Below are 25,908 nucleotides of genomic sequence, written 5' to 3' on the forward strand. Positions count from 1 at the left end.
CACCCAGCTCACAGTGGTGGTAGGAACTTCGCCACTGCCATAAACAAAAAAGGGCCTTGCATTATCCTGAGCAAGCGTTATGAGGAGCGGATTCCAAGCTTGGCTATCTCCAGTGGTTGCTTATCGTACTAACGCCGCCTCCTCCCTTGAACTGTGGTTATCTCTGTACTGCCAACTCCCGATAATTCAAATTTGAAGGGGCCTGAAAATTTTTGAATGACCTATGTGGCATTCAAAATAATGGGAGCCTTTTGATTATACATGATGTTGACAGGGCTGAAGTGATGTTCCTATCATCTCTCAGTCCTCCCTCTTTAAGCAAAATATGGCAACATTTGCCAGAAGGTTAAGAATAGTATGCCACTGCAGTGAAGGTATTGCATTAACCATTCCTAAAGCAGGATTAATTAGACACGTGCCCAACAATTTGGTGCAAACAAAACTAGAATAGCTATTCTGAAATGTAGATATAGGTGGCTCACACTTAGTTTGTAAATGTCTTTTGCCGTGGTAGAGCACCCAAACTTTTCCTTCCACACGCCTTGCATTATATTCACTAGAACTCCTCATTTAGGCAAGCAGTCAAAATAATGTGTAAACACTGCGACAGGCTGTGCTTTTCGCAGTTGTTTGGACAAAATCTATGCTCAAGATTACTTTGCTACACAATGGAAAGGAAGCAATTTGCTTGGACTTCGTTTTTATGTCCGATTTGTTGATGTTTTTGTGCCTCTTTTGCAGCATCGTGCAACACTGTGCTTCCACCTCGTCCGCCTCCTGTGCGGGTACCTGCACCGCCGCCTCGGAAGATTGGAGGTCGTCCGCTGGTGCCTCCACTGCACCCAAACACCCATGACCCTTACTGGTATCGGGCAGAGACACAGCAGCCCAGCACCAAGACATGGAAGGCTGTCACTGGTATGCATCAGAATATTTATCTACAGTCGAATCTTGTTATAACGAAATAATGGATATAATGAAGGAATGTCGATTCCCCTTGGAAGCTCGGTCAACATGGGCTACAACGAAGCTATACCTATAACGAAGTAATTGTCGGGCTGCCTCAACTTTGTTGCAGTGAGGTTCATCTTTGCAGTAGAATCTCAATGATACGAATAATGCGTGGTTGCGAAAAATAATAATATCATCTAAACAAAATAAATATGCAGGAGCACAGGAAATGCATTCATGCAGGACTGTTAACAACAGAATTTATTTACGTCACTTGTAATGTGCGTCTGGCAATCACGACGTTGGTGATATACAGGTTGCGCGCAAACACTTACTCGTGACCTGGGTGATGTGTGGGCAGTGCGCCACTGCTCATTGCTTGCGGTGCGTACCACGCGACTGGAGATCGTGGCTTCGGCGATATCCGAGTCGTGCGCTGCCGCACACTGCTCACGGCATGTACCGCGCATGGTGATATGCAGGCAGTGCTTAATACCTGAGGGTGCGGTCGTGGCTTGCCCGTTCATGTCATCTGTGGTGGCACGGGATTGTGTTCGGAACGCTCGATATTCTTCACATTGTACGCAGTGTAGTCTGGCTAGAAAATTTTGCAAATTTGTCTCATCCTGAAATTCGTATCAGCCCTAATCGTGTCACCAAGATTCTACTGTGTCAGTCATTTTTGAATCTAAATTTGAATTTATTTGAAAAAGAAAGGCAGAATTACATGTCAGACACTTTGCATTAATGTTTCATAATTAGGCATTGAAAACTTTCAATCTCCTCAGAACAGTGAGCGCAGACAAAAATGAGAAGTTAAACAAAGGGCCAAATTAATAAAATAATAATTAGTCATTGTCAGCCACCTAAGTGCAGAGATTTCTGTGGAAGTTGTACAACTTCCACAGAATGTGGTTGCACTTAGGTGGATGATAAGGAGTAAAAAATGGACAAATTTTTCTTCAACTATGAGGTTTCTGTGGAAGCTGTACAGCTGTATTTATAGCACACACTTAACTGATGAAGTGTCCCTTATTTAATTTTCGCATCTGCTAAACTGGCATAAAGTTGTAACATTAAAGGTGTGAAAAGAGAAAGATTGTACGGCACATATTTTATTCTGTTCTGTTTTCCTGTCTTTTTGTGCTTAGCTGTTTTCATCTAAGGGATCATGTCAAGAGGCACTAAGATACGAGAGCTGAGTGGGTTAAGGAAAAAAGGAGAATATTGATAATTATGATATCCTAGCTGAAATTGAGACGAAGAAATGGGCACATGCAGGACATGTAATTTGCTCTAGGCAATGGAGTGGATTCTAAGGAATCAGGCAGCCAGATAAAATTGGGGTTTCAGCTGGCACAGAGAGAGCTGATTGGGGATAGTGGGATAGTCCTTTGTCCTGCAGTGGATGTGGCAAGCCTGATGATGATGATGATGACACTTGATTAACCCCACTTTCTTCTCCTCTGTTTTCATCTTTTCAGGCCGTCCAAGGTTGAACGAAATCCCAGGAAGCAGTGTGGGCATTTCTGGAGGAAGTCGCCCAACGGTGGCTGCACTTTGTATGGCTGCCCTCCTGTTCCTGGCTCTATCAGCGGGTGCGCGATGAACGCCATACCACTGTAGTCTGGCATTTGCGCAGTCAATCCCGGTGGAGTTCACCGTCCCAAGAGACACTGTACAGTGTGCTGTACTTTCAACCTGTGATAATGACCAAACCCTGCCTCGGATATATGCCTTCGGCCTTCGTTCGGAGACAAAAGCCAGAAGGACCGCACCGAAGTTCTACGAGCTGCTTTGAAGCATTCTCCGACCGACTCTTGGCAGCAACAGTGACAGCAACAGTCTGTGTGAGAGCTCCTCAGAGAAGCGGAGGGAAGTGTGCTATGAACTTCCAAGACTGTGCGGACCCCGTGGCCTGCTTTGAAAAAGTTGTGTAGCTGTGCGAGGAGGAAATGAATGTTCACCAATTCGTGTCCATGCTTCTGGCCCACAAGTCGTCCGAGAATCAAAGTAGGAATTCAGTGGAAACCGTCATCAGCGTATCAAGCCTGTGCAGGTGCACTGCCACAACGTTTGTGAAGTATGTGAAGTGCCTTGTCCTACAAACTGGCATGTGTGTAAGGTACTGGCCTGCAGTGAAAAGCCATTTGTGAATGCTAGCCTGGACTGAGGACGATTTCCCTCATCGCATTAGAAAAAGCAATCTATTGTGCATGTTTCCTTTCACAGAGGAAAGGAGAGAAAAAAACAGCTGCTTACTATGGTCAGAACATGTTTTGCGAATTCAAGTGAGCTGGTCTCACTTTCGTGCAGTCCCTCTCTGCTTGTTCTCATCGTCACTGTTAGTTCTATAGCACTGTTGCAAGTTTGTTTCTGGTGTGTGATTTGTTCAAAGTGCTGTCAGCAGTGTAGTCATTTTGTCTGCGTGCATTTGTGATGTCTGACCTGGTGGCAATTTTAGTGGCCTTAATATTCCCTCGTTCAGGTAGTTCCTGACAGCGCTTGTTGCGGCATGCAGAAATAATAGCCGCACCTTTAATTTCTCAAGTGCAGCTGCCTTGTCTCTGTGAACTAGAAAAGAAAGAAAACATGCTACCACCATTTATGGCTTCTGGTGCTTTGTTCCTTTTAAAAAAGGCAGCTAAGAAAGCACGGTCACCCTCGGCGACTGGCTCCTTGTTCTCTCACAAGTTATGCACGCAACATACCACCAGATAACCTTGCTATGCTGATGTCTTACCAAAGCTTTTGAGTCAGCTTGAAGCAGAATCCAAAGTGCAATTAAATCACACTTGTTACAGCGAAACCTGCACTCGCCTTAGGGCAGCCAATAGTTGCCCGGAACTTCCAAAGTGATGCTAGCCACGAACCTACCGTAGGCGTCGCTGGTGTTAGTGTACCTCTTGTCTGAAATGCTTGTGCTCTGCGTGTGTGTGTACATATGTAAGTTTACTAAATCATTGAATGTGTATATAAAGGAACTGCTTATTTATGGACAGTACATCATCTTACTAGCAAGGCAGGGAAAGTTTGCATCAGTGTATTTCTTGCTTTTCACCAGTATATCTAAACAAGGGACCATGGCATGCGTATCCAAAGCATTTATGCAAACTGTACATGCAAATGAGCAAGATGCGATAAAGACTTATATTTTCATATCATGGTTACTTTGGCCAAATGACCTCAAATTTTCACTTCAAGAGTCCAACCATTCAATTCTGAGAGACTGACCTGCTCATCACCATCAAATACTGTAATAATGTAATAGTCAAACATTGCAAGGCAAAATTAAGCCTCTTTTACAACATACCTCACAGCAGACTTTGTCTCAGCCAAAAGTACACCTCACCACACCATAGCATACCATACCACAGATACAACACTAAAGCTGGCAATTTGGTGAGCATGAAAGTGCAAGCACAAGCTTCTATTGTTTTGAGCATTAAAACATCCTATCAGGCTGAAGTGTATGTAAAGGCTACCCTACAGTTTTGGGTGTACAGCTTGTTTTAGTATGAATGAGAGCGCCTCATTTGCATGCAAGCAGTGATCACTTGCATGCTTGAGGAAAAACAAGTTTTTGTCTGAATGGCTTTCTTTTTCAAGAATGCATGGTCCATTTTTAAGCTCAATAAAGAAGTAATCATTGGCTCACAGGCACGAACTAAGACTTGTTCTATACCTGACTAGACCGTAGTTGTAGCCTAACTAAAAGCTTACATGCATTTGCCTAAGGTAACCAAACTCTCACCTGAGTGACTCCAATGTACATAGTTCTGGAGTACTGGCATTATGGAGAACTTTGTAACAAGATGGGCATATATGTACACACGTTCCACAGTGTGTTTTGCTAAGACTGCCATTATGACTGTATGCCACTGTTGCATGCACGCTTTCACTGTGCATATTTATTTGTGCGAAAGAATGCACTCTTGGTGTTTTCACCAGCCTGGTGAATACCTATGTATATTTGCCTTTATTTCTGGAATAATACATGTTTAAATTTCTTGATGGCATGCCTTGAGTTTACTGTGTACATAGGGCATGGCTGCACCAATCATGCACTGTACACTGGGTTGGATACTATACACATATGCTGAACTGTGAGCGTAAATTTCCACCGAAAATTGGCAGTTCTGTGCTCAACAAACAAATGCGGGAACTAGAAAACAAAGAGGCAGAAATTCAGAAGAAAGACTGCAGATATCAAATTTAAATGAATCTTGGATCTTCATAATGCGTGCACCCGCCGCGGTGGCTCAGTGGTTAGGGCGCTCGGCTACTGATCTGGAGTTCCCGGGTTCGAAACCGACCACGGTGGCTGCGTTTTTATGGAGGCAAAACGCTAAGGTGCCCGTGTGCTGTGCGATGTCAGTGCACTTTAAAGGTCCCCAGGTGGTCGATGTTATTCCGGAGCCCTCCACTACGGCACCTCTCTCTTCCTTTCTTCTTTCACTCCCTCCTTTATCCCTTCCCTTACAGCGCAGCGCATCCAACGATATATGAGACAGATACTGCGCCATTTCTTTTCTCCACAAAACCAATTATTATCATAATGCGTGCTGCCCCTTATATAGAATTATACCAACACACATGCTTGCCACGTATATGGCAGTGCGTTGATTGTTGCTTCTGAGAGAACTTGCTATGCCAAGCCAAAAGCTGGACTTGGCAAACCTAGTGCCTCGAAAGCTCTTGAAGCTCTTGGAAGCTTTCAGCACTACCATATTGCAATCTCATTCGAACTGTGCACATTTGAGTCCTGCACTGCCTCCAAGAGCAGCTTCATCTTAAGCACAACTTGTGCTTGATACACAGCTGAGTTTAAGTTTGTAGAATGCCATCATTCTTCGAAAAATATTGATAAAAGAGGTTCAGACCCCGGGCTGAGTATAATTTATAAAATACTGCTTATTACCGTTAGCACTGTATTATTTTACAAACTGCACGGCGGCCTTGCATTTCAGAGGGAATAGACTCTAAATGGAGATCAGGAATAGCCATCGCTAGGAAACATGCAAGCAAGTGCACACTGCCGTGGATGTTCACGTGCGCTGCCTCTAAAAAAAAAAAAAAATACGCTGCATGTGTGTCGCTGTTGCTTGCAGTAGCGTTCGCTCACAGGGCTAGGGTTATGTGCCAAGATGAAGCTCAAAGACCATTTTTTTTTTGTAGCACGTGCCTGTGCAGGTGGAGTAGCATATCTGATTTTGTAAAGGCAGTGTAGTAGGTCAACTTTCTAAAATTTCGAAAAGAAATGCAGAGGTGGTGAGAATAAAAAGGAAGACGTTTTCGCAGGAGCAGTTGTCAAACTGTTCAGCCCAAACTGGCATGCTCATTTATATCCTGTGGTGGTCAATGGATAGCCGCGCAGTCAGTGAGCTAACAAGTGAACTGTTTCCGAGGGCGCCAATGGTGTATCCTTCCAGTGCCACCGGGCTGTCTCTTACTCATGGCAGTGCACAGATCTGCTCACTTCCTGAAGAAAGGTTGCACGATGTGATCACGCCCTCACAAACGGTGCAGCAGGTGATATTCGTTGCTACGGTTAACATCAGCACACACAGTGCTTTCAGGCCCTCTCTGCTTCATGCATATCGCAGCATTGTAATGTGCGCCCAACTTGTGGGATTGCATGTAGTGACTGTCACAGCGGCACAACGACATTCTCACTGTTGCCTTTATTTTTGCGTATAAACTTGGAATATGTATAGACAGTGCCCCTCCTTGCTACACGCACGTTGGGAAAAGGAGAGGGCGCCCGGTACAATACACACATGTGCACACACATGTGGCACATCCGTGGTAACATTACTGTCACGCGCACCACGATAAATAAAAGGCCAACAGAACGAGGAAAAAAAAATTGCACTATGTAACATACACAACACCAAATTGCACATTCTTTTTATATAACAGGCCAGTGCACGAGTCCCGCACGTCACACCCGTCAAGAGGCCGATATTTTTTGGCCGAGTAAAAACAAAGATTACAAACAAACTGTCTCGGCAGCAAGTGACAGTTTTCTTGTACATCACAGACTTTCAACAAATAACTTTCACTTCAAGAACAAAAACCAAGCAGCAATTACATGCAACTTCGCATGTAGCATATTTGCTCGAATCCACATTCTTTGTGCCGTATGACATACAAGAGACACGATCTGACCTTCAACCGTGGACAACACAACAGAGATTCAAATGAATTCCACGTCTTTTGCGACAAACTTTGCAAGAGACAAAACCATAACTACAGAAAAGAATCCTGCGACACTTTGCCTTTAGCTGAGATTTTTCCGCTCTTTAAGAGGAGCCGAGTTGACCGAAAAACTTCTGGGATTACTGCAATGCTTGCACATTCACCCTCGTGTACACTTGCCGTGAAAAAGGGAAGAATGCAAACTACATGCTGTGCATGCACGCTCAGTAGAAAGAGTAGCGGCACAACAACAACCATCAATAATACAGTAAGTATGGTTGCAGTATTCGGTAGTCTCTGAGGTAAGCGTGACAAAGTTCCGGAAGGGGAGAGAGTGCAAGTTGGAACAAGAGTGTCAAGGGGTCCCCTTCGACAGCCTACAAACATCTCGAGGTACACGGGACAACAACAGCACAAGCGTGTGTTTTGGGCAAGTAGGAAAAAAACAAATAAGTGAGCAGCTAGGTTGGCCTGTGCTTTCCAAACATGAGCCGTTTAAAAAGTGCTGAGCAAGGCGGCAGACATTAGCAATATGAGCATGGTGGGCTTGCACGTCTGGTGAGCTGCTGAATGCCTCGTGTTCGTGTTCCAGCCAAGAAAGAGTACTTTGCAACCCATACATCTAGCAAGTTCACGTCGTGTCTATACCTGCCTGCTTCGTTACACATTTCTAGCACGCAGATTTGTTCAGCAATGAATGTTCCATACACTACCCAGAGAGCCCTAAATCCAGGGACATGAATAGCAGACAGGCCGGCGTTTAACGTCCTTCAAAAGAATAAATTAATTTGACAAAAAAACCCAACATCGTTACAGTGCTCTGATTGGACAAAGCACCCCAAGCTCAAATGCCTAAATCATGTTTCAAAGTAGCCTAAACACAGTAGCCCTAACAACAGTGTAAACATGAATACGAAATAGAGTGCTTTGATGTGCAATTTCTCATGTAATCTGCATAGCAACATTTTTATACTTGGGCACTATTAAAAGCAAAGAACCTGAACAATGATGTCGATCTTTAGAAATATTAACAAAGACCGCAAGCAATCAAACAGATCTAATTCCACCAAGAAATGTGTACGTGACAAATTTCTTAACAGATTTTGTGAACACCATTCAAATGGTTAAGTTTCGTGGTTGAGACGATTCCTGCAGTGTGCAACAGCAATAATTTGCTTGCTACTGAAGCCTGCAAACTACTTTTGAGTTTGATGGAAAATCAAGAAGGGGCAGTGGTTGGCTTGGTCACTGCGTACTCAATTTGTGTGGTCAACAAGCCAGTCAAATTGCAGCTACAACAAACAAAAAGGTGCTACACCAATGCATTCAATTCAGCAGGAGTGCAAGACAAAGTCTAGGTTGAGTGACCTGTGAGAACGGCAAGAGTTTTTGGACATAGCCTATAGTATACTACAAAAGGCATTTTGAACAAAAAAGCTAATCATAGAGCTCAGGCCACGCACTACTATATTACATTACACTGTAATGTAATATAAAAGTATAATATTACATTAATATTATAATTATAATATAATATTGTAATTATAATAGTAAAGTATTACACTAATAGTATATTATTACATTAAAGGGACACTGAGGGTGAACTGAAGTTCGCCTGTATCGATAACATACCGCACCCAAATCACAAAAGGGACATTCTCACTGACAACGGAGCTTTTGCAAGCTGGAAAAGATTGAAAAATGAAATGAAGGTGGTGCCCTCAGTAGCATATTTCCGAAGAAAAATTCGTGCGTCGACACCAAATTTTTTTGTGCAGATCTCAGAGGTCATGCTTTTTGCTACAGACGTCACGATTTAAACTGTCTGATGGGAACATATTTATGTCCAATTTTCTCGCCAATAAATATTCCTTTTGGTGCTGAACAAATGTCAACATGCCCAGAGAGAGCCGAAAAATCAATTTTTAGTGAAAAAAAATAATTGCATGAAATTTTCCTCAGTGTCCCTTAGACGATGACATTATGTGACATGTATACTCAACAGCATCTCAGTACCTAACCTGAGAGGCAACATATACACACTGGAGAAATGATTTGCGTGCTGTAAGAAAAGAAAAAAAGAAAGAAAAAATATTTTGAGCAAGAGGATTTGAACTGTTGTTTTCAGACATTCAAAAACACAGCGCTGATTCAGTGTGCCATAGAACCAATGGGTATGAACACTTTTAATCATGCTCTTATCCGTTCTCATAAAATTCTCCTATTTGCCACTAAATGGAGCTGTTCGACCGGAAGCTGTGGGTCTGTACTGTTGACAAAACGAAATGGCTATATCTGCACGTGTCTCTTAGAGCTCCAGCAATGATTAATGAGTGCAAAAATCCAGCACTTGGATTTTATTGCGACAGTTCAAAGTGCCCCAAACTGAGCAGATGAAGTCAAACAAGTGACGCACAAACTACGTAGAAAGCCGGTGTCGATTTTTTTGATGGCAAGACAAATTCTAGCTCAACTCAGAAACACCTGACCTCCCGTACTGCAATAAAACCGTTCCCCCAGGAAGCGTCATATACAGTGTAAGTGATTTCAATTGTTCTAGAAATTTTGAGCTCGGTAATAGGCAGAAAGGTGTCACAGAATGATGGACTCCTTCCCTGGGACACATATGCACATTACACTCTGGCAGCATGCTGAACTTAAATTTCTGTCACGTGACAAAAGTTGCTCACAAAGCGACTCATCCGGCCTCCGCATAAGCTCGCAAATAAAATGTACATCCTTGTATTCTGAGTGAGCACGTACTGAGAGAATGCGTTGAACACAAATTACCGAATGATATCGCCAACCCCATAGAAAGCTGCCCCAATGAAAAACAAAGATGTTCACGGAATCCCCTCTTTGATACACTGAACATCACCATAAAGGCAGCATCGATAACGTAATAACTGCCATGACTCGATTTCTTTCTGCACAAGCACACCGCTGTACAACAGAAACGTAAAAGGGCCGCATGTGAAGCAAGCACTCCTGCACCTGTCAACTCCAGAACCTGACTCACTGGAAAAATAAAAAAAAAAACCGTGTGGTATGGCCCAGTTTTACGACTTAAGATATACAACATAGTAAATGAAGAGGCTCCGATAACTACTGTCCAAATCTCAAGTCCTTAAGTCCGGCAACTTCTCTGCTTGATGCCGCCACAGACACCATTCATTACAGCCCCAACACATGCGGGTTCATTCACCTCAGGCTTGAACCACGAGGGCATCCTTGGAACAGATGGCTGCCAAGAAAAACAAGTCTCCCATCCGTCGACGATCTTCCATCAAACAGCAGAAAAGAGCGGGATCAACGAGGCAACTCTAAACGCTGCAAGATTCTTCTTCTTCTTCTTCATCGTCACTGCAGTGGCAGGTCTGCAGCAGTTCATCTCGCACCTCTGCGTCTTCAGGGTATTCGTACTCCTTTTCGGCGTTTGGGAGGTAGTGCGTGCCGCAGAAGCGCTCGAAGTACTTTCCTATGTCTGGGTGCGAGATCTCTGCCGGGTTTGAAGAAATCTCCAGGTTTTCTGTTCAAATAACAACAGCAGATGTATTAAACGCAATACCACAATTGGAAGCTTCGAGAACCAAAAGAGAGGAGCTTCCATGCTTAGGCGACAGTAACTGCCGTATTGTTCAATGTATGTACAGTACGTATATACAATGTCTGATACAATAAGACTTCCCTTGAACTTCTTTCCTACATAAAAAAAAAATGACCCTCGCTTTTGATTAAAAGTGGTTGAATGAAATGGCAAAAACTGAACAAAAGACCCATGAACTTCAGAACAAAGTCAATCAATAAAACACACACTAGATTTTTAACCTTGAAGGCAAGAGCTTTCAAAAACCAAAACTCTAGATGTTAGCCTGTTCAACACTTGAAAATATCTAGCCACATCCACTGCTCCCTCAAGGTAGAGTCGTAACTGTACAGGAAGCATAAAGCAAATTGTACTGAAGCTACCACTTCAGGAACAGCAATACACACTTTTCTTTGCATTTCTGATGCGGAAACTTCAAAACCCTATAACTTGAAGTTCTATGATAGGCATAAAGACAATTTTACCGTTACTGCATTCCTTGGTTTCAAGAGAACTCAACGCTATACAGTTTTTTCAAGACCAGGCTCCCCCCATATTTGGAGCTGATTATGTCACCTGGCAATGGTATTTACCAGCAGTGAATATGAGCTACAAAAAGCCACTACCTCAACCCTTTTAATTAGGGTGCACACAGAAATGCCTGCAGCAAAGAGAGATTACAATCACAAGGGATGTTAACTGCTACACCCTATTATTTCCATTACTGCCTTACATTCCATTTCTGCTTACTCATGTCTTGCAACGAGTGTACTCGCATTCTTCATCCATTACAGCATATTCCGATAAAAAAAAAAAAATCACACTTTCTGAACAGAAGGCTTACTTTGTATTTGCAAAACTGCCTCAAAAGTTGAACAAATGCTTTGTTCCATTAGAAAGGTGATGCGCTGAGATATAGTAGACTGAGACAGAATGAGAGCAGTGCGCTTTTGAGAGAAAGAACGACTGTCATACTATCATCCTGAAATCAGGACGAGGGACATGAGCAACACAAGCAGTGCACAGAACACATAACCTTTGGTCTGCTGGAAACAAAGAGGGCAGCAAGGGAGAGGAAATGCACATGGTTGGACAGGGAAAGAAGGAAAGGAAATTCACTCAGAGTGGTTGCAGCCTGGTTGATGATGACGACGATGATGATGACCTTTATTATGACTGAAAGAAGTGCACACTACACTGCAGGCAGATGGAGAAAAAGGTTAGGCCGGACTAGCGTGTGTCAGGTCAATGGGTTTCCACATGCCAAAACGACAAAAAGTGCTCTGAGAAAGTGTGCCAGAGTGGACGAATTTCGAATTCCTGGAGTTCTTTGGTGTGCGGCAACATCCCAGTATGCGAGCACTTTTGCGTCTCACTGCGACCGAATCGAGGCTGCACTCTGCTGGGAGATGGGAGGGTGAACAAGACTTCAGGAATGGGAGAACAGCGTACCTTGAGCAGCGTATCGGTTGGAGCCGTCCCCCACCAGCACGTTGTAGAAAGGTTGCCTCTCCTCGTGGTTGAGGGTGTGCACACCCATCTGGAAGATCCAGTCCCGGTTGGCCGCACACTTGCCATCCCAGCCGTAGATGACGCACTGGTAGTGGTATCTGCGCAGCGGCAAATGGTCTCATTCACTGCATGCTGAGTCACGAGGTCTTCCCAACAAAGTCCAAATAATTGGCAGCCTTAAGACATCATCTTAGCAGGCTGTAATCAGTGTTCCAGAATAGCAAGCGATTTTCAACAGTGAGAATGTTGTTATGTGATATCTCCAAATGGGTGTTGTTGAAGGAATACAGACACGAGCTGCTCAGATTTCTTTTTTTTTTTTATTTCTGCTAGTAATGACATGTAGGGTTTTAGGAATGGCAAAGAAAGAGAAGACATGCCTCAAGGTGCTCTAGCTAATATACCACAACACTGTTTTATTGCGAAAGCATTATACGTCCCATAAGCAAAAAATCCGTCCAGTGTAGTCTATGACAAGAAATTCACCGTACATCGCTGTAAACTCTCCTGCTTTTTGCTAAAAACGTCATAAATCGGAACCACCTTCATTCAACAACTGCAAAAGGAAATGACGTTTGTTGTGCTTGAAATATCAGCTTTAAGTTGTAACTTAGAAGAAAGCAGAATTGTTAGGCTTCCAACTTCAAGTATTCATGACCTGAAGGAATGGTGAATCTGTCAGGAAGACAAGGAACAGAACTGAGCAGCATCGTCTTACACCTTGCTGTAGATGACGTCAGCATGCAACATCACCAGCATGATTTCCCTAATGAAGTGCATTTTAATGCTGGTTCCACACAACAAAGAAAAACTTGGCGTCACAGTTTCCTTTGAACTGCTTCAAACTGCATCTGAAACCTCCTCTGAAACCTGCGCATCAACACGGCAATAACTCTCATTCCTGCATGCAGGTTTCTGTAATTATTTCTTAACTGGTATCGGCATGGCACAAAGCAATTTCTGAAAAGCAGAAAAAAAAAGGCAGTCTCGAAAAAGTCACTGTACTCCTTTAAGGCAAGAAACTCCCTTGGGAAACATGATTTACATAATGCATGCACCTTCCAGGTTCGAACCTGTGGCGGCTGCTTTTCCATGGAGGCGGCTGCTTTTCGATGGAGGCAAAACGCTAAGGTCCCTGTGCGCTGTGCGATGTCAGTGCATGTTAAAGGGACACTGAGGAGAAATTGAAGTTGGCTTGTATCGATAGAATAGCAGCTCCTCATCACAAAAACGCCACTCTTACTGAAAACAAAGCTCTTGTAATGTAGAAAATAGCAAGAACCAAAATACAGGTATCGCCACCACAGGCCAATCTCGCCAAGTATAAGCGTGATGACTTCCTAGGACAAGAGGCGCCACCTTGGAGGAATTTTCCTTACTTCATGGACATCGCGAATCTCTGAGGCTGGCTAAGGAAGGTTGCGCACCGCACCGCTAGCCGTCAGAAATCACGGAGTTTGCGTTTACGTCACACGGCACGTCACTCCGTTCTGAGACATCATAAGAGTTGCCGTGGCGTCATAAGAGTTCCCTGATTTTGAATCAGAGCGGCGGGAAAAACTTTTTCATCTTCGAATCCAAATTTCTTTGAAATAAATGCATCTTTCGTGCCCGGACAAGCGGCAACGAAGCCATGAAATGTCGAACTATCAGATTTTGCTAACAAAAAAAAATTAATAGAGCTCTCCTCAGTGTCCCTTTAAAGATTCCGATGTGGTCGAAATTATTCCGGGGCCCTCCACTAGAGCCCTCCACTAACCAGGGGCACCCCTTTCTGCCTTTCTTCTTTCACTCCCTCCTTTATCCCTTCCCTTACAGCACAGGGCAGGTGCAGATACTGCGCCATTTCCTTTCCCCCAAAAAACCAATTTTCATTTCAATCTTCACGCACCTTGTACAGTAAAACCTTGATATAACGAACATGAATATTACGACTTACTGAATATATCAAACTCTTCGTAAATATTTTTGACAAACGTATGCAATTTCTACTTTATATATCGAACGTAGCTGGCCATGAAATGGATATCGAACTCCCCAGCTCCAAATTGTGCCCGTTTGGATGGCAGGCGGCAGGCTTCGTCACACTAAACTCAGGTGACTGGTGGCGGTGGCAAGCGTTCATGCCTAGTTTGAAAATATACAGCGCGAAAAACTGGGACTTCAGGGCAGAAAACACAGGACAGCGCTTGTCCTGTGTTTTCTACCCTAAAGTCCCCGTTTTCCGCGCTGTATATTTTCAAATATGCATTACCAACTCGCCCGCCTTGCTATCGTATTGAAGTTCATGCCTAGGTTTGCACTTTCATCTCACACTCGCCAACAGCGGGGTGTAGGGTAGTAGTCCGGCAGTCAGCACGTGCTCACGCCTCTGGCATCCGTCGATAGCACCATGGAAGCAGCAGCGCAGGCGGTTGCAAGCTTGCAGTAACAATCTTGTGCTCATGTCAGCTATTGCGGAGGTGGTGAAAATGACAATAGCTTTCGCTCTGACGTACCGCTTCCCACGCGACACAGCTGTGATGCGGGAAAGCCACTGTAACCGGCGCATAACCAGAGTTTGTGATGCTGTGCGGGGAAGCCAACCTAACTGGCGCTCAGATTTTTGCGGCCTTTGCAATAGCCACGAGCGCCATCGAAACGCCGCCAAAACCTGGGAAAACCTATGTCCGTCTCTCTAGTAAGGATCGCCAGAATTTCTGTCCCTTCAATGACTAAACTGTGACGCTGTTGAGCGCGTTTCTGACGAAATTTTATATTAAAAATTTCGGCTATAGCAAACTATTTTACGATTTTTTACTTGTTCGCTATAACGAGGTTTTACTGCACATTCATTTCAAATTTGTTTTCCCTCACGTGCAATACAAATAATCAACTCGTTACTCCTCTCTCAGCTCTCAGAAGGCAACAGCCAACGTTGAGCTGCCACCTAGGGCTTTTCCTTAGCTTCATGTGTAGGCATTCAGATTTAGGGCCCTGGAATTTTAATGTGATAGTGCGATCACGGCTAGTGTGGGATGGTGGGAATTGGAGGCGTCAGTGGAAGAGGCCTTTCCCCTGTGATGCACTCAGTCCTGGGACACCACACAACAAAGAAGGCCAAGTGAGAGAGGCCCGCGCATGCTGTACGCTTACTTCTTGTGGCACATGATCATGCCAACGGCGTAGGCCACCCTGGCGTGCGAGCGAGGTGTCGAGCGCAGCTTCCGCGGGTGCCTTTGGGAACAGCTTTCCTTCCTCTGCTGCTGGGCCACCATCTGGCTCTGAGCAGTGCGGTACATGTACGCCACTATGCCACTCGATGCCGGGTGGGCTGCCTCGATGCCCTTCAGAAGGGTCAGGATCTGCACGGCCAGCCCCCATGTAGAAGAGAAGATGCTGGATTAGAGGTGGGTATTAAAGGGGGAATACAAGTCACTGTGCCACACACACGAGAGGCTAACTGGTGGTAGTGATGGCTTAAGAAGTGCATTCAAAACTTCATGACGCGAGCAAAAAAAAGAAAAGAAAAAAGAAAAATGAACAAACAAAGGCAGTGGTGAGCATGGCACACTCCAACAATGCTCCTCCCACCGTTCCCCTCACTTAAAAGCAGTGTTAACAACTCTTTCCGAATATTACAGCATCCTATCTGAAAGCCACAGCACAAAGCATGAAATGGCTAAAAAATTGTGGCCAAAGTTTGAACCAACAACGCGCATCAACAGCCAACTCAATGCCTTTATCGGAGTGTGGTGTATTTTCTTCACACCCTCAACACACAACCTATGCTTTAATCAGCATCATCAGCTGCTCAGATTACAGCTTGATGCCAATGGGCTCATCACAAACCAGTAGTATGTCTAGGCCCTCAATTTTCTGAGGCGGAAAATATGAAATTCCGTGAATTGAAAACAAAGAATCTGCGATATTCTGCGCAAAGCTTCCTGCACGTTAACACTTGGCCTTTTGCACAGCAGCGGCCGCCATGCAGCCGCTTCTTGACTCGCTGCTTCGTGTTTTGTGCCGCACCATTTTGTGCCCATTTGCTCCTTTTTTCCCCTTCCCTACTCCTCATTGTGTTTTGACTGCCTTCTTTTATTTCTCAGCGGTTCACGCCACCTTTATTCAAGTTTGTGGAAACTCTTGCCAGCGCGTGTCGCACGCTTCGCCTCGATGGCCTAAGGTCTTCAAGAAGCTGGCTTTTTCTCGCAGCTCACAAACCTAGTGGGCGAGCTTGCTGCCGGTCTCTCAAGAACAACGAAAAAAAAAAAAATAATCCTCACAATATTCGTAGCTTGGTTCAATACATAATTCAAGGTGCTTACTGAAGCGGATGATTTATGGAAAATTCACGCTATATCTGTACAGATACGGTAATACTGCTTTCGAGAGGTGTCAGTATCATGACTCTTCCCATGAGCATGTTGCTGACAGAGCAGCTATGTGTAACGCGCTAGTACCCTTGAGCAAATGAGGAAGTAAGCATGTAAAGGCATCAGCAGAACTTCATTGCAAGATCTTGTTTTCAAAGAGAATTCAGGCGATTAAATTATACATATTATGATTATATCATTCCCACTCATTTCCACAAGCACAATATCATCAAAAAGTGAGAATGTGGCTGCTAACACACAATTGGATGGAAAATTCTAAAATCCGTGACTTTTACTTATTTACTTATTTACACACACTGCAGCCCATTTTCTTCTAGGCTATGGCAGGAGTGGGTGTACAGTATATGGTGCCAGACACCTACAAGGCAACACCAAAAAACAAAAACAAGCAAATACTGCACGCACGCAAACTACAACATGCAGCAGTTATTCACACAATACACTAGGTCAACTAACTTATTCAGAGCAAGTGCGCATGTGCTGTCAGAAAGCAAGTTCCAATCATCTATTGTTCTAGGGAAAAAACTGTATTAAGTTAGCCCGCGAGTAGAAAGATGCACTGTTTAATGGGTGGTAGCTTCGTGATGCGGTTGGCTGGGCGAACGTTAGACAAGTCTTTGTGAGAGGTGATATTGAGAATTAGTAACACAATGTAAAAACTTTTAAAAATCAAAGAATAGTGGAACCACCGAAAACCAGGGGCCTTAGGCATACTACTGCATGCCCATCTGTTGACCTATCTGCCAGGGGAGAGAAGCAGCCCGAAATAGCACCACCCAATCATTGGGACACCCAACCATATTCATTTGTGATGCGTTCCCCCTCCCACCTGTTCGTAGTTGATGCCCAGGTGGAGGTAGACACGTGCCAAGAGCAGCCGGTGTTCAATGTCCCCTCGCATGGGGTCAGTGCGGTGCCGGCCGCGGCCCTCAAACAGCTCCAGCAGCTCGAGGGCATAGCGCAAGCCCTGCATGCCAAGGGTGCCCTCAAACTGCCGCCAGGCCTCCACCAGGTTCCAGCACATCCGCACCAGCACCTGCACAGTGGTGGAGGAACCCAAGATGCACGGAGAGACTCAAACTCCCGCGGCGGTCCTGGGGCGCTGACCCATGCCATATGTAGACTTTTCCAACAATGCGTTACTATGGAGCTGCAGGAATACTAAAGCAGTTCCAAAACTTCTGTGGCAGTGACACCGTTACACACTTCTAAGGCATTATGGAAGAGACTGGAAAACTCTGCTGCTGCGAGTTTTGCTGATGTAAGAATTGTTGCTTTCTGCTAGCTCATGCATGCTGGCCACTGAAAACTGGCCATGTAGACAGCTGAACTTGAAGATGCATTTTCTCAGGTACTGTGATTGAAGAACCTCGAGTGCAGACAGCATTTGAGCCAATAGGCACAGCTAACTGTAGGCTGCTTGGGATAAGCATTTTTGTCTTTGCTCCACCCAGGGGTAATACGGTACTGGCATCATTGATATTATCAGCATATTTTTAAAACAAAATGAAGCCCCTGCGAAGCACTTGCATCAAACACCTGGCATATTCAAAGTGGCTGCACCTGTCGGTCAAATTCAAAATGCCCTTCAGGAAAGAAGGGATCCACCAACCTTGGGTGTGCGGAGTGCGCTGTAGCAGGTGTTCTTGTCCAGCTGCAAGTTTGGGCACAGTGACGGGCATTCGCCCTGGTCCATGAAGCGACCCCCGTGGTAGACATCTATGTACGTGTAGCGCTGGTCCTCTGGCAACCTGCAGTGCAGGGCCAACCAATGCACGTGTGCAAGATGGAAAAAACTTGTGGGGAGGGGGCAGTTAAACGGCAACTGAAGAGGTTTTAGAATCCGATGAGTTTAAACGAGTCGAATGTGTGAAACTTGCAGGTAAAGCATGCGAAATCTTTTTGGGCTAGCACCTGAAATCGTGCCGTAATCATCGACTAAAGCGGCGTCGGCGTTCAGGCTTCTCTGCAGTGCACAGTGAAGGGCGGAGGCTGCAGTGATGACGTCGCGTACAGCGGTGCTAAGTTTCCAGTGAAGAAGCGGTTGTTTCAAGGAAGAAAATGAATGCCATCGAACGTGAAGCTCACGAAGCACTGTTTGGCGGCTTCAGTTGACGCACTGCAGCACGTTGAAGAAGGCAGCAGACATCTCAAATTTCAGCAACAATGGCGTCACTGCGAGCTCCCCTGCACTCCTCCAAGGAGAAGCCTGAACACTGTACAGTTTTGAATCGGTGATTACGTCCCCATTTTTAATGCCGGCGCAAAACTACTATGCCTGCTTTAACCAGAAGCTTCACTGATTCGAATTCTTGAGTAACCTCGAATTCTCAAAAAACTATTTCCCCTTCCTTCTAAGTTCACCTTACAAGTGGTATGCGATAGCATTATAGAGTGACATTAATTAGTGCAACGAATTAATGACACTAACAACATGTTGCTGCATTGTAATCTTCACAATGTGCGAAGCGAGGTGGTCATGCAAGGCCTCCGTTTATCTTCACTGAACGAATGCATCTTGGTGCCGTACTGGTAGTGTGCCCGGCTAGCAACCCAAGGGACTGAGGTTTGATTCCAGCACTTGACCAAGCAATTTTTCGAAGTGAAATTGAGATGGCTCCGACGTCGCGACCCTCTCGACCAGCGAGAGTTTTAGAGTCACGGCGGCATGCTGGATTTTCCGCTTTACGGGAACCTTAATGCTATCGTGTCAACAGCCAGGCAAGAAGAGCACTGACAACCCTGTAAGGGTAACCTCTTCATTTGAACCTCTCTTTCTCTGTTCTGGGGTCATATTTATGGGCACTCTTGGCAAGGGTGGTTGGAAGAGGGGGCGGTCATATACAAATGCGTGAAGCTATTTATGTGAAGCCAGTGCATCCCCTGCGAACTTTACGAAAGCTAGGGCGGCGATGCCAAGAACTGAGTTCTGCTTCAAAGCATTCATTTCATAATTATTAACGTGCCCCAATTCTCAGCTTGCAACCCATCTCTCAAGCAAAACTCGAAGGACTGCTGGTCTATCTCACCTCTAAGGGAATAATGCGCATTTGTTTCAGCTGCTACGCCCCTTTCAGGATATCGTGCGTGCACTTCTCTGTGGTTCAGTTTTTTATGTCACATTCACTTTGTAATCCATCAGTATGACAGTGCCACATCAACTGAAAATTTTTGCAACACAGCTTTTGCTGGTTCGGGGAGAAACGAAGTTTTTTCTTCGTTGCAAACCTTCATTATCTCATTTTGTTAAGCACCGAATGCAAGCATAAATAATGAAATGCACATAAACAAATAATTGTAATGGTCTCAAAAAGAGAAAGCTAATGAAGCAAGTTATCATAGAAATAAACACAACAGCCTCGGGGAAGGAGAATATTCTCACAAAAACACTGCTAGGCCAGTGATAAAAACTATGATGGTCGAAAGGTGCTTCCAATCAGTTACATGCTCAGAATGATCAGGGTTTGCTTTGGGTTGGTTTTTCATTAAACTCGGAGAATTTTGTGCTTAAAATAAGTTTTCAACATCCTACAGTTTTGATTCAGCTTCCCTAACCACTCATTTCTAATTTGATAAATGGACATCGACACTAAAGAAACACCGAGGATAAAATGAAGTTGGCTAGCATTGATGGATTCTCATTTTTGAATGACACAGAAACCATTTTTACAAAAAAAAAGAGCTCTTAGAAGCTAGAAAAGCGTCCCACTGACTGCTTCCGCAATTACACCGCAATGACGTCAATTGCAAGATGCTTTGTATTAAGATTACAGACCCAAATAACAAAGAAAATTCTGCATCGCTGCTGCTAGTGCATAGTTTTGTCATACAGTAAAAGCTCGTTAATTCGAACTTCACGGGACCGGGAAAAAAGTTTGAATTATCCAATGTTCAAATTATCGAATGGCCTCGAAAAAACTCACAAGAACCATTTGCATTATGGTATGTATATGTACCGTATTTAGGGCGACCCACATGGAGCAAACTTGCGCTGTGTAATTTTGAGCGGAGCGGCGGAATGCCGAAAACGGGCGGCTGCCGCCAGGATTTAGAAACGGCGTGATTCCATATGTTTAGTAAAATGCTGAAAAGAACAGCTGTGCATTTACAATAAAGCTATTATTTATTCAATGACGACAAAGAGGACGAATTATTCTTTGTGGCCCCTTTCTGAACCAAAATAGTTAACCTGTTGGAACCTCTCGTGCTTCCTGACGTCAACTGACGCATCGTGGTTAAGCCTAGCAGCTTTCAAAATCCAGAAGCATTCTGAAAATCTGGCGCATTCCATCCCTAAAATTTTGTGCTGCGGGCATCTTCAGACAAAGCGAAAGCTTTGTGCGACTTTTGTTTGCCGTGAACGTGGGGCACAGTGTAGCGGCAACGACGAGTTCGTGGTGAAGCGGGAGGCCGCTTCTGCAAGCGCGGCCATGTTGTAGAAGCGGGCGGAAGTCAGACGCTGTCGTGCCGATTGGTCTGAGCTGAGAGTCCACGTTGGCTGCTTCCGGCCAGCGGCTGACCGCTGGGCTACAGTGTTCTAGAAGGTTCTAGAAAACTGTAGCCGGGCGATGCTGAAAGCCGGCGTCAAAATCGCGGCTGACCCTGTGCTTCCGTTGGCGACCGTTGGGTGGAAGGATGGACGACACTCGCAAAGAAAAAAAAAGTTTTTCGCACCTAATTTGTAGTGCCCGTCCGAAGTCATAGCCTTTCATGGGAGTTGGCTGGGACCGCACCGACAGTACTTATCCATAATTCTGAATTAATAGGGCTCGAATTAACGAGTATTTAGTTGCGAGTTTCGGAGGCTGTGTGGAAATGAGGGTACGCAGCCGCCACCGCAACCGCCAACGAGTACCCTCTGGCGCCGCCGGCCGCCGCGCCGGTGATGGCGCCATTTAAGCTTTACCCACTCTTCCACGGTTTTATCTGGTTCCATCTTCTGTCGCCGTTTAGGATGGGCGCAGCCTCTAACTATGCGGAGGAGCTTTATATTTTTTTTTGGCCACGTGCTGTGTGCCAAGCCGCTCAGACATGGGAGTGCGTAGTTCGAATTATCCGTAGTGAAACCGACTCGCTTTCGAATTAATGGGATTTTTTATACACAGATCTCTGTGGAGCTTGGCCGGACCAAGTAGTGTAGTTCGAATTATCCGAAAATTCGAATTATCGAGGTTTGAATTAACGAGTTTTCCCTGTACCTGAAAAAAATAAAACAATAACTAAACATGGAAAGTCGAAGAAAGCAAGCCCACAGCACTCCATTTCACTGTCGATGACATAAGCTTGCCCTGAAGTACTGAGAAGAACTATTACAATTCTTAACTCCAAATTTTCAAACAATGAATGTGTCTTATGCTTTCCAAACACTGTTTAATTGAATTGCAACAGGCCCAGCTACCAGATTTTACTAAGAAACCAGCTAAGTTTCCACAGCATCTGTTCACACCGAGCATGGTTGCTGACAAGTCTGCTGCAGCCATCTGAGCTGGCGCCGGAACTCACTGTGGGTGCTCGAGCCACTTGAGAAGGAAGTGCGTGGGGAAGTTGACTGGCAGGCAGTGCACACCCAGGCGCCTGGCCACGGCCTCATATATGATGCACACCGTCAGGGGAATGCCACTTTTCTTCTCCAGAACCTACGTTAGGGGGGGGATTGATGTTCACACAAATTTACCACCGAGCCTCTTGCAACAATGTCAGATGTGCAGACAAGGCATCCAAATACTGTCATTGCATAAAATATAAAACCACTGCACAACTAAACAATGGGCCGCCGTGGTCGCGGAATGGTTATGGTGCTCGGCTGCTGACCCGAAAGACGCAGGTTCGATCCCGGCCGCGGCAGTCAAATTTTGGTGGAGGCAAAATTCTAGAGGCTCGTGTACTGTCGAAATTTCCGGAGCCCTTCACTATGGCGTCCCTCATAGCCTGAACTTTCTTGAAGCGCTTTCTGGCTTCCCCACACCACACCATAAAAGCTAACAGCAAAGCAAGTCACCATAAAGCCAATCATTATTAACTGAACGTGGGCATTTTTCGTTGGGTCCTGGGTCCGCATGCTCTTTTTTTTTTGCATGAATACTCAAGACTAAAAAGATTGAGAATCCCTGCAGTAAAAATATAGGCCGGCATACTCACTCATGAGAGCACTCAATTCACCCACTTACACTCACATCAATTAATGTCAGTGTGAGTGAATGGGAGAAAAATATCCATGAGTGCGTGTGAATGAACTGCCTCTCGTAGTGCTGAAGTATGACTACAAAACACAAGAGTCTCTAAAGATTACCTAGGGGCAAAAGAGGCTCTAATCTTAATATGAATTAAGTGCTTAATTCACTGCAATGCCTTGACAAGTATGCACTTTATGTCTGGAGTAGATAGCGCTTGGCCTCAAACATGAATTCTGCTGCTGAATCACAGCAACGCCATTATGTTCTCCACTGTGCTCAGATTAAACTATTTAGTATCCTTTCACGCAGCGTCATGCTTAGCATAGACAATAACATTGGAAGCTTTTTAACATCACACAGATACACTGCCACAGAGGATTAGCCAGCGGTAAGCTGCAGACTAATTCATATGGAGCCCTTGTACAACAACTGCACCCCACTCGTGTGTGAAACTACACTCTCAAGCCGAATGTATGTTACTCACAAGCAAACAATTTTAATCTGCTAGACCTGCACTCCATTATGTATATGCCACGCTCTTTAACCTGCTGTCACTTGCTCATGTTGACATGCTAACATCAGTAAAAGACTACTTCAAAGAGGATCTAGGTCTCTTACTGCCTTCTCTCCTGAACACTCTGTAACACCCAAAGACTGAACTATGTAAATCCATAATTGATAAGTAAACAATTCAAGGGGTGTCAGCCATTTAAGAGGAATAAGCTCCTCTGCAAAATTTTCACAGCAGAACACACCAGCCGCCGTGTGATTGCGACAAGGCTGATGAAGACTTGAGGAGAAGGGGGATCCCAACCTTTTCTATGAAGCAGTTTTCTGGTATGTGGTAGTGCTGCCGGTCACCCGCCAGGCCATACTCGTGGAACAGGGCCTGGTTGATGCAGAGAAGCAGCGACCGGCATTCGCTGGGGCTCCACCTTGATTCCGACAGGGCTGGGTGGAAACAACCATGATCAACAACACTTGTGAGCATGCACAACATTAGAGGGGACACCGAGGATAAAAGATCTCACTTTGCTAGTAAAATTAGACACGCTCTTAATGTCTCATGTCCCTTTGAAAGCTAAAGTAGGTAAGATGTAGGGTATATGGACCCAAACGGGAAAAACTCTACTCTCTGCATCGAATAATAGCAATGTCATAGGTGCTCTGAACAGCTGCCAGTTAGGTGCATGCCGTCTCTGTGATCCTCACCGTTGTCAGGCAAGGGTCTCTGCCATTCATTTCCAATGACCCTTTTGTTGCACAAACTGCAACTAATCCGTCCCAAGAAATTTCTTAACCCCATCAGCATCACCTCTAATGTCAGAGAAGATGATGTGCACTGTGAGAGTTCTGAGAAGAAAATGAAAGCACATCTATTGTCTCTCCAAAAATTACAGTTTTGTTACCTTGTAGTCCTACCTTTATGCTGTATACTGATTGTAGTCAATTCAGTGCCAGATGTTGCTATCACCTTGTCAAACCGCTTGTACTATACACTGAGTGCTACCGTATTTACGCGCATAATTTGTGCACCCTTAACTTATCACCCAGTTTTACAAAAAAAAAACATTTTTTACTTGCACATTTTACGCACTGCGCTGTGCTAGAACACCATCATGCACGCGCGCTCTACCCTATGGCTCTACCCAGTAGCATCTGCCTATTCCGCGTGTTTGTTCGGAAGGCTTTTTGAATCTTTTGTGCACTGTGCGTTCATGGTGGTGTCAGAGGCCGCTGTCACAATCACAGCGGCACCAGCGGCATCGCCACTCGGAACGGCCAGCAGCGCTTCCGGGGAGGATCGGCAGCTGATAGAAGAGCCAACACCGCTGTTTGTTTGGCTGATGCATGTGACTCGACTGCCGGCTACGCTTTTCTTGGTCGCTCTGACTGCTTGTGTTTGGTTGTTCGGTCGTGTCTTGCGATGGGATATCACAACTATATGGCAAGTTTCAAACTGCTTGTCAGCGCCTTATCACGGCACGGAGTGGCGAAGCCAGCGAGAATAACCGCGTGCGCACAAGTTTGCCCATACACGACAATCGTTGTGTCTGCAAATTTGTGCGCATGTGGCTATTCTCGCTGGCATCGCAGCTCCGCGCCGTGATAAGGCGCCGACAAGCAGTTTGGTTGACGCTCGCGCGGTACTGTTAAAGAATTGTGTGGTGTGATAATTGATTTATTGATTAGTGCTTGCTATCCCAGACGAAGCTGTGAAAGCAAACTTACGGAATCCGGAACTACCGAACAATTGGCAAGGCCGCAAGCGATGACGCTGTTTTAGTGTCTTATTCAGCTTCGTGCATGCACCTTCATGCCGTCCCGCAAGGGGGGGGGGGGGGGGGGGATGTGCGGCTTTTCATTTAGAGTGAACTTTTTTTCGGGGGCGGCCAGCGTGGCGTGCGGGTCCGGGTGCTGACGTATACGCAGCAGCATACACTATACCTATATTGCGCGTTATGACCTTTGTGCAGTTTTTTAAGTCGTGCTAGCGAAATCCCCTCGTAATTTGCGCACCCCCTTCTTCGAGCCCTAATTTCTAAATAAAAAGTGTGCAAATTATGCACATAAATATGGTATGTGAATGTGGAAGAGCATGAAGAGCCAAATCTTCAGTCAATGACCAAATCAGAGTGTTGGCTGGTGTTTCGGAGCTGTTATGGGTTCCTTGTTCACATGAAAAATGTACACAATGTCTGTCCTGAGCTTATCTGTTCTGAAAGTGCCTAGTGAGACAGCATGCTCTGGATAATCTGTTCCAAGAGCACCTCTTTTGAGACTGCCAGTTCTGAGAATGGCCGTTCTGAGAATAGCGGTTCTGAGAATAGCGGTTCTGAGAATGCCTGCTCTGAGACTACTTGTTCTAAGTGTTCGACATGCTGTTTAGTTAATTTCCCAACCACTACTCTCACTTGCAATTTCTACACAATTTTCAGAGAGAAAAATTGCAGCTGCTTGCCCTAGTGATCAATGCTAGCTAGTTAAGTGATTTACACAATCATCAATTTCCTTGCTGTTGTTGAAAAAAGGCTTGAAAAAGCCTTGTTCCAAATTTGGGTGCAGTCCATGGTAAAGTTACCATAGAGTGATCAACACGGGCCAGCAG

General features: G+C 45.0%; 2 protein-coding genes across 2 annotated transcripts in view; one reads left to right on the plus strand and one right to left on the minus strand.

Annotated features, from left to right (window-relative positions):
• Positions 1 to 4,969, plus strand: part of LOC144110591 (uncharacterized) — a 101,762-nt gene extending 96,793 nt beyond the window's left edge. The window contains exons 14-15 of the mRNA XM_077643610.1: positions 742 to 918; positions 2,436 to 4,969. Of these exons, the coding sequence (XP_077499736.1) occupies positions 742 to 918; positions 2,436 to 2,560 (302 nt within the window). The 3' untranslated portion in view covers positions 2,561 to 4,969. The remainder of the gene's footprint in view (positions 1 to 741; positions 919 to 2,435) is intronic.
• A 1,647-nt stretch (positions 4,970 to 6,616) lies between these two features.
• Positions 6,617 to 25,908, minus strand: part of LOC144110592 (F-box only protein 21-like) — a 35,776-nt gene continuing 16,484 nt past the window's right edge. Inside the window, exons 4-10 of the mRNA XM_077643611.1 lie at positions 23,614 to 23,750; positions 22,129 to 22,262; positions 18,239 to 18,377; positions 17,456 to 17,662; positions 15,386 to 15,594; positions 12,191 to 12,348; positions 6,617 to 10,681 (exon numbers count right to left, since the gene is read on the minus strand). Coding sequence (XP_077499737.1) covers positions 10,476 to 10,681; positions 12,191 to 12,348; positions 15,386 to 15,594; positions 17,456 to 17,662; positions 18,239 to 18,377; positions 22,129 to 22,262; positions 23,614 to 23,750 — 1,190 coding nt within the window. The 3' untranslated portion in view covers positions 6,617 to 10,475. The remainder of the gene's footprint in view (positions 10,682 to 12,190; positions 12,349 to 15,385; positions 15,595 to 17,455; positions 17,663 to 18,238; positions 18,378 to 22,128; positions 22,263 to 23,613; positions 23,751 to 25,908) is intronic.

Source organism: Amblyomma americanum, chromosome 11 (assembly GCF_052857255.1).
Source record: "Amblyomma americanum isolate KBUSLIRL-KWMA chromosome 11, ASM5285725v1, whole genome shotgun sequence".
Classification (NCBI taxonomy): domain Eukaryota; kingdom Metazoa; phylum Arthropoda; class Arachnida; order Ixodida; family Ixodidae; genus Amblyomma; species Amblyomma americanum.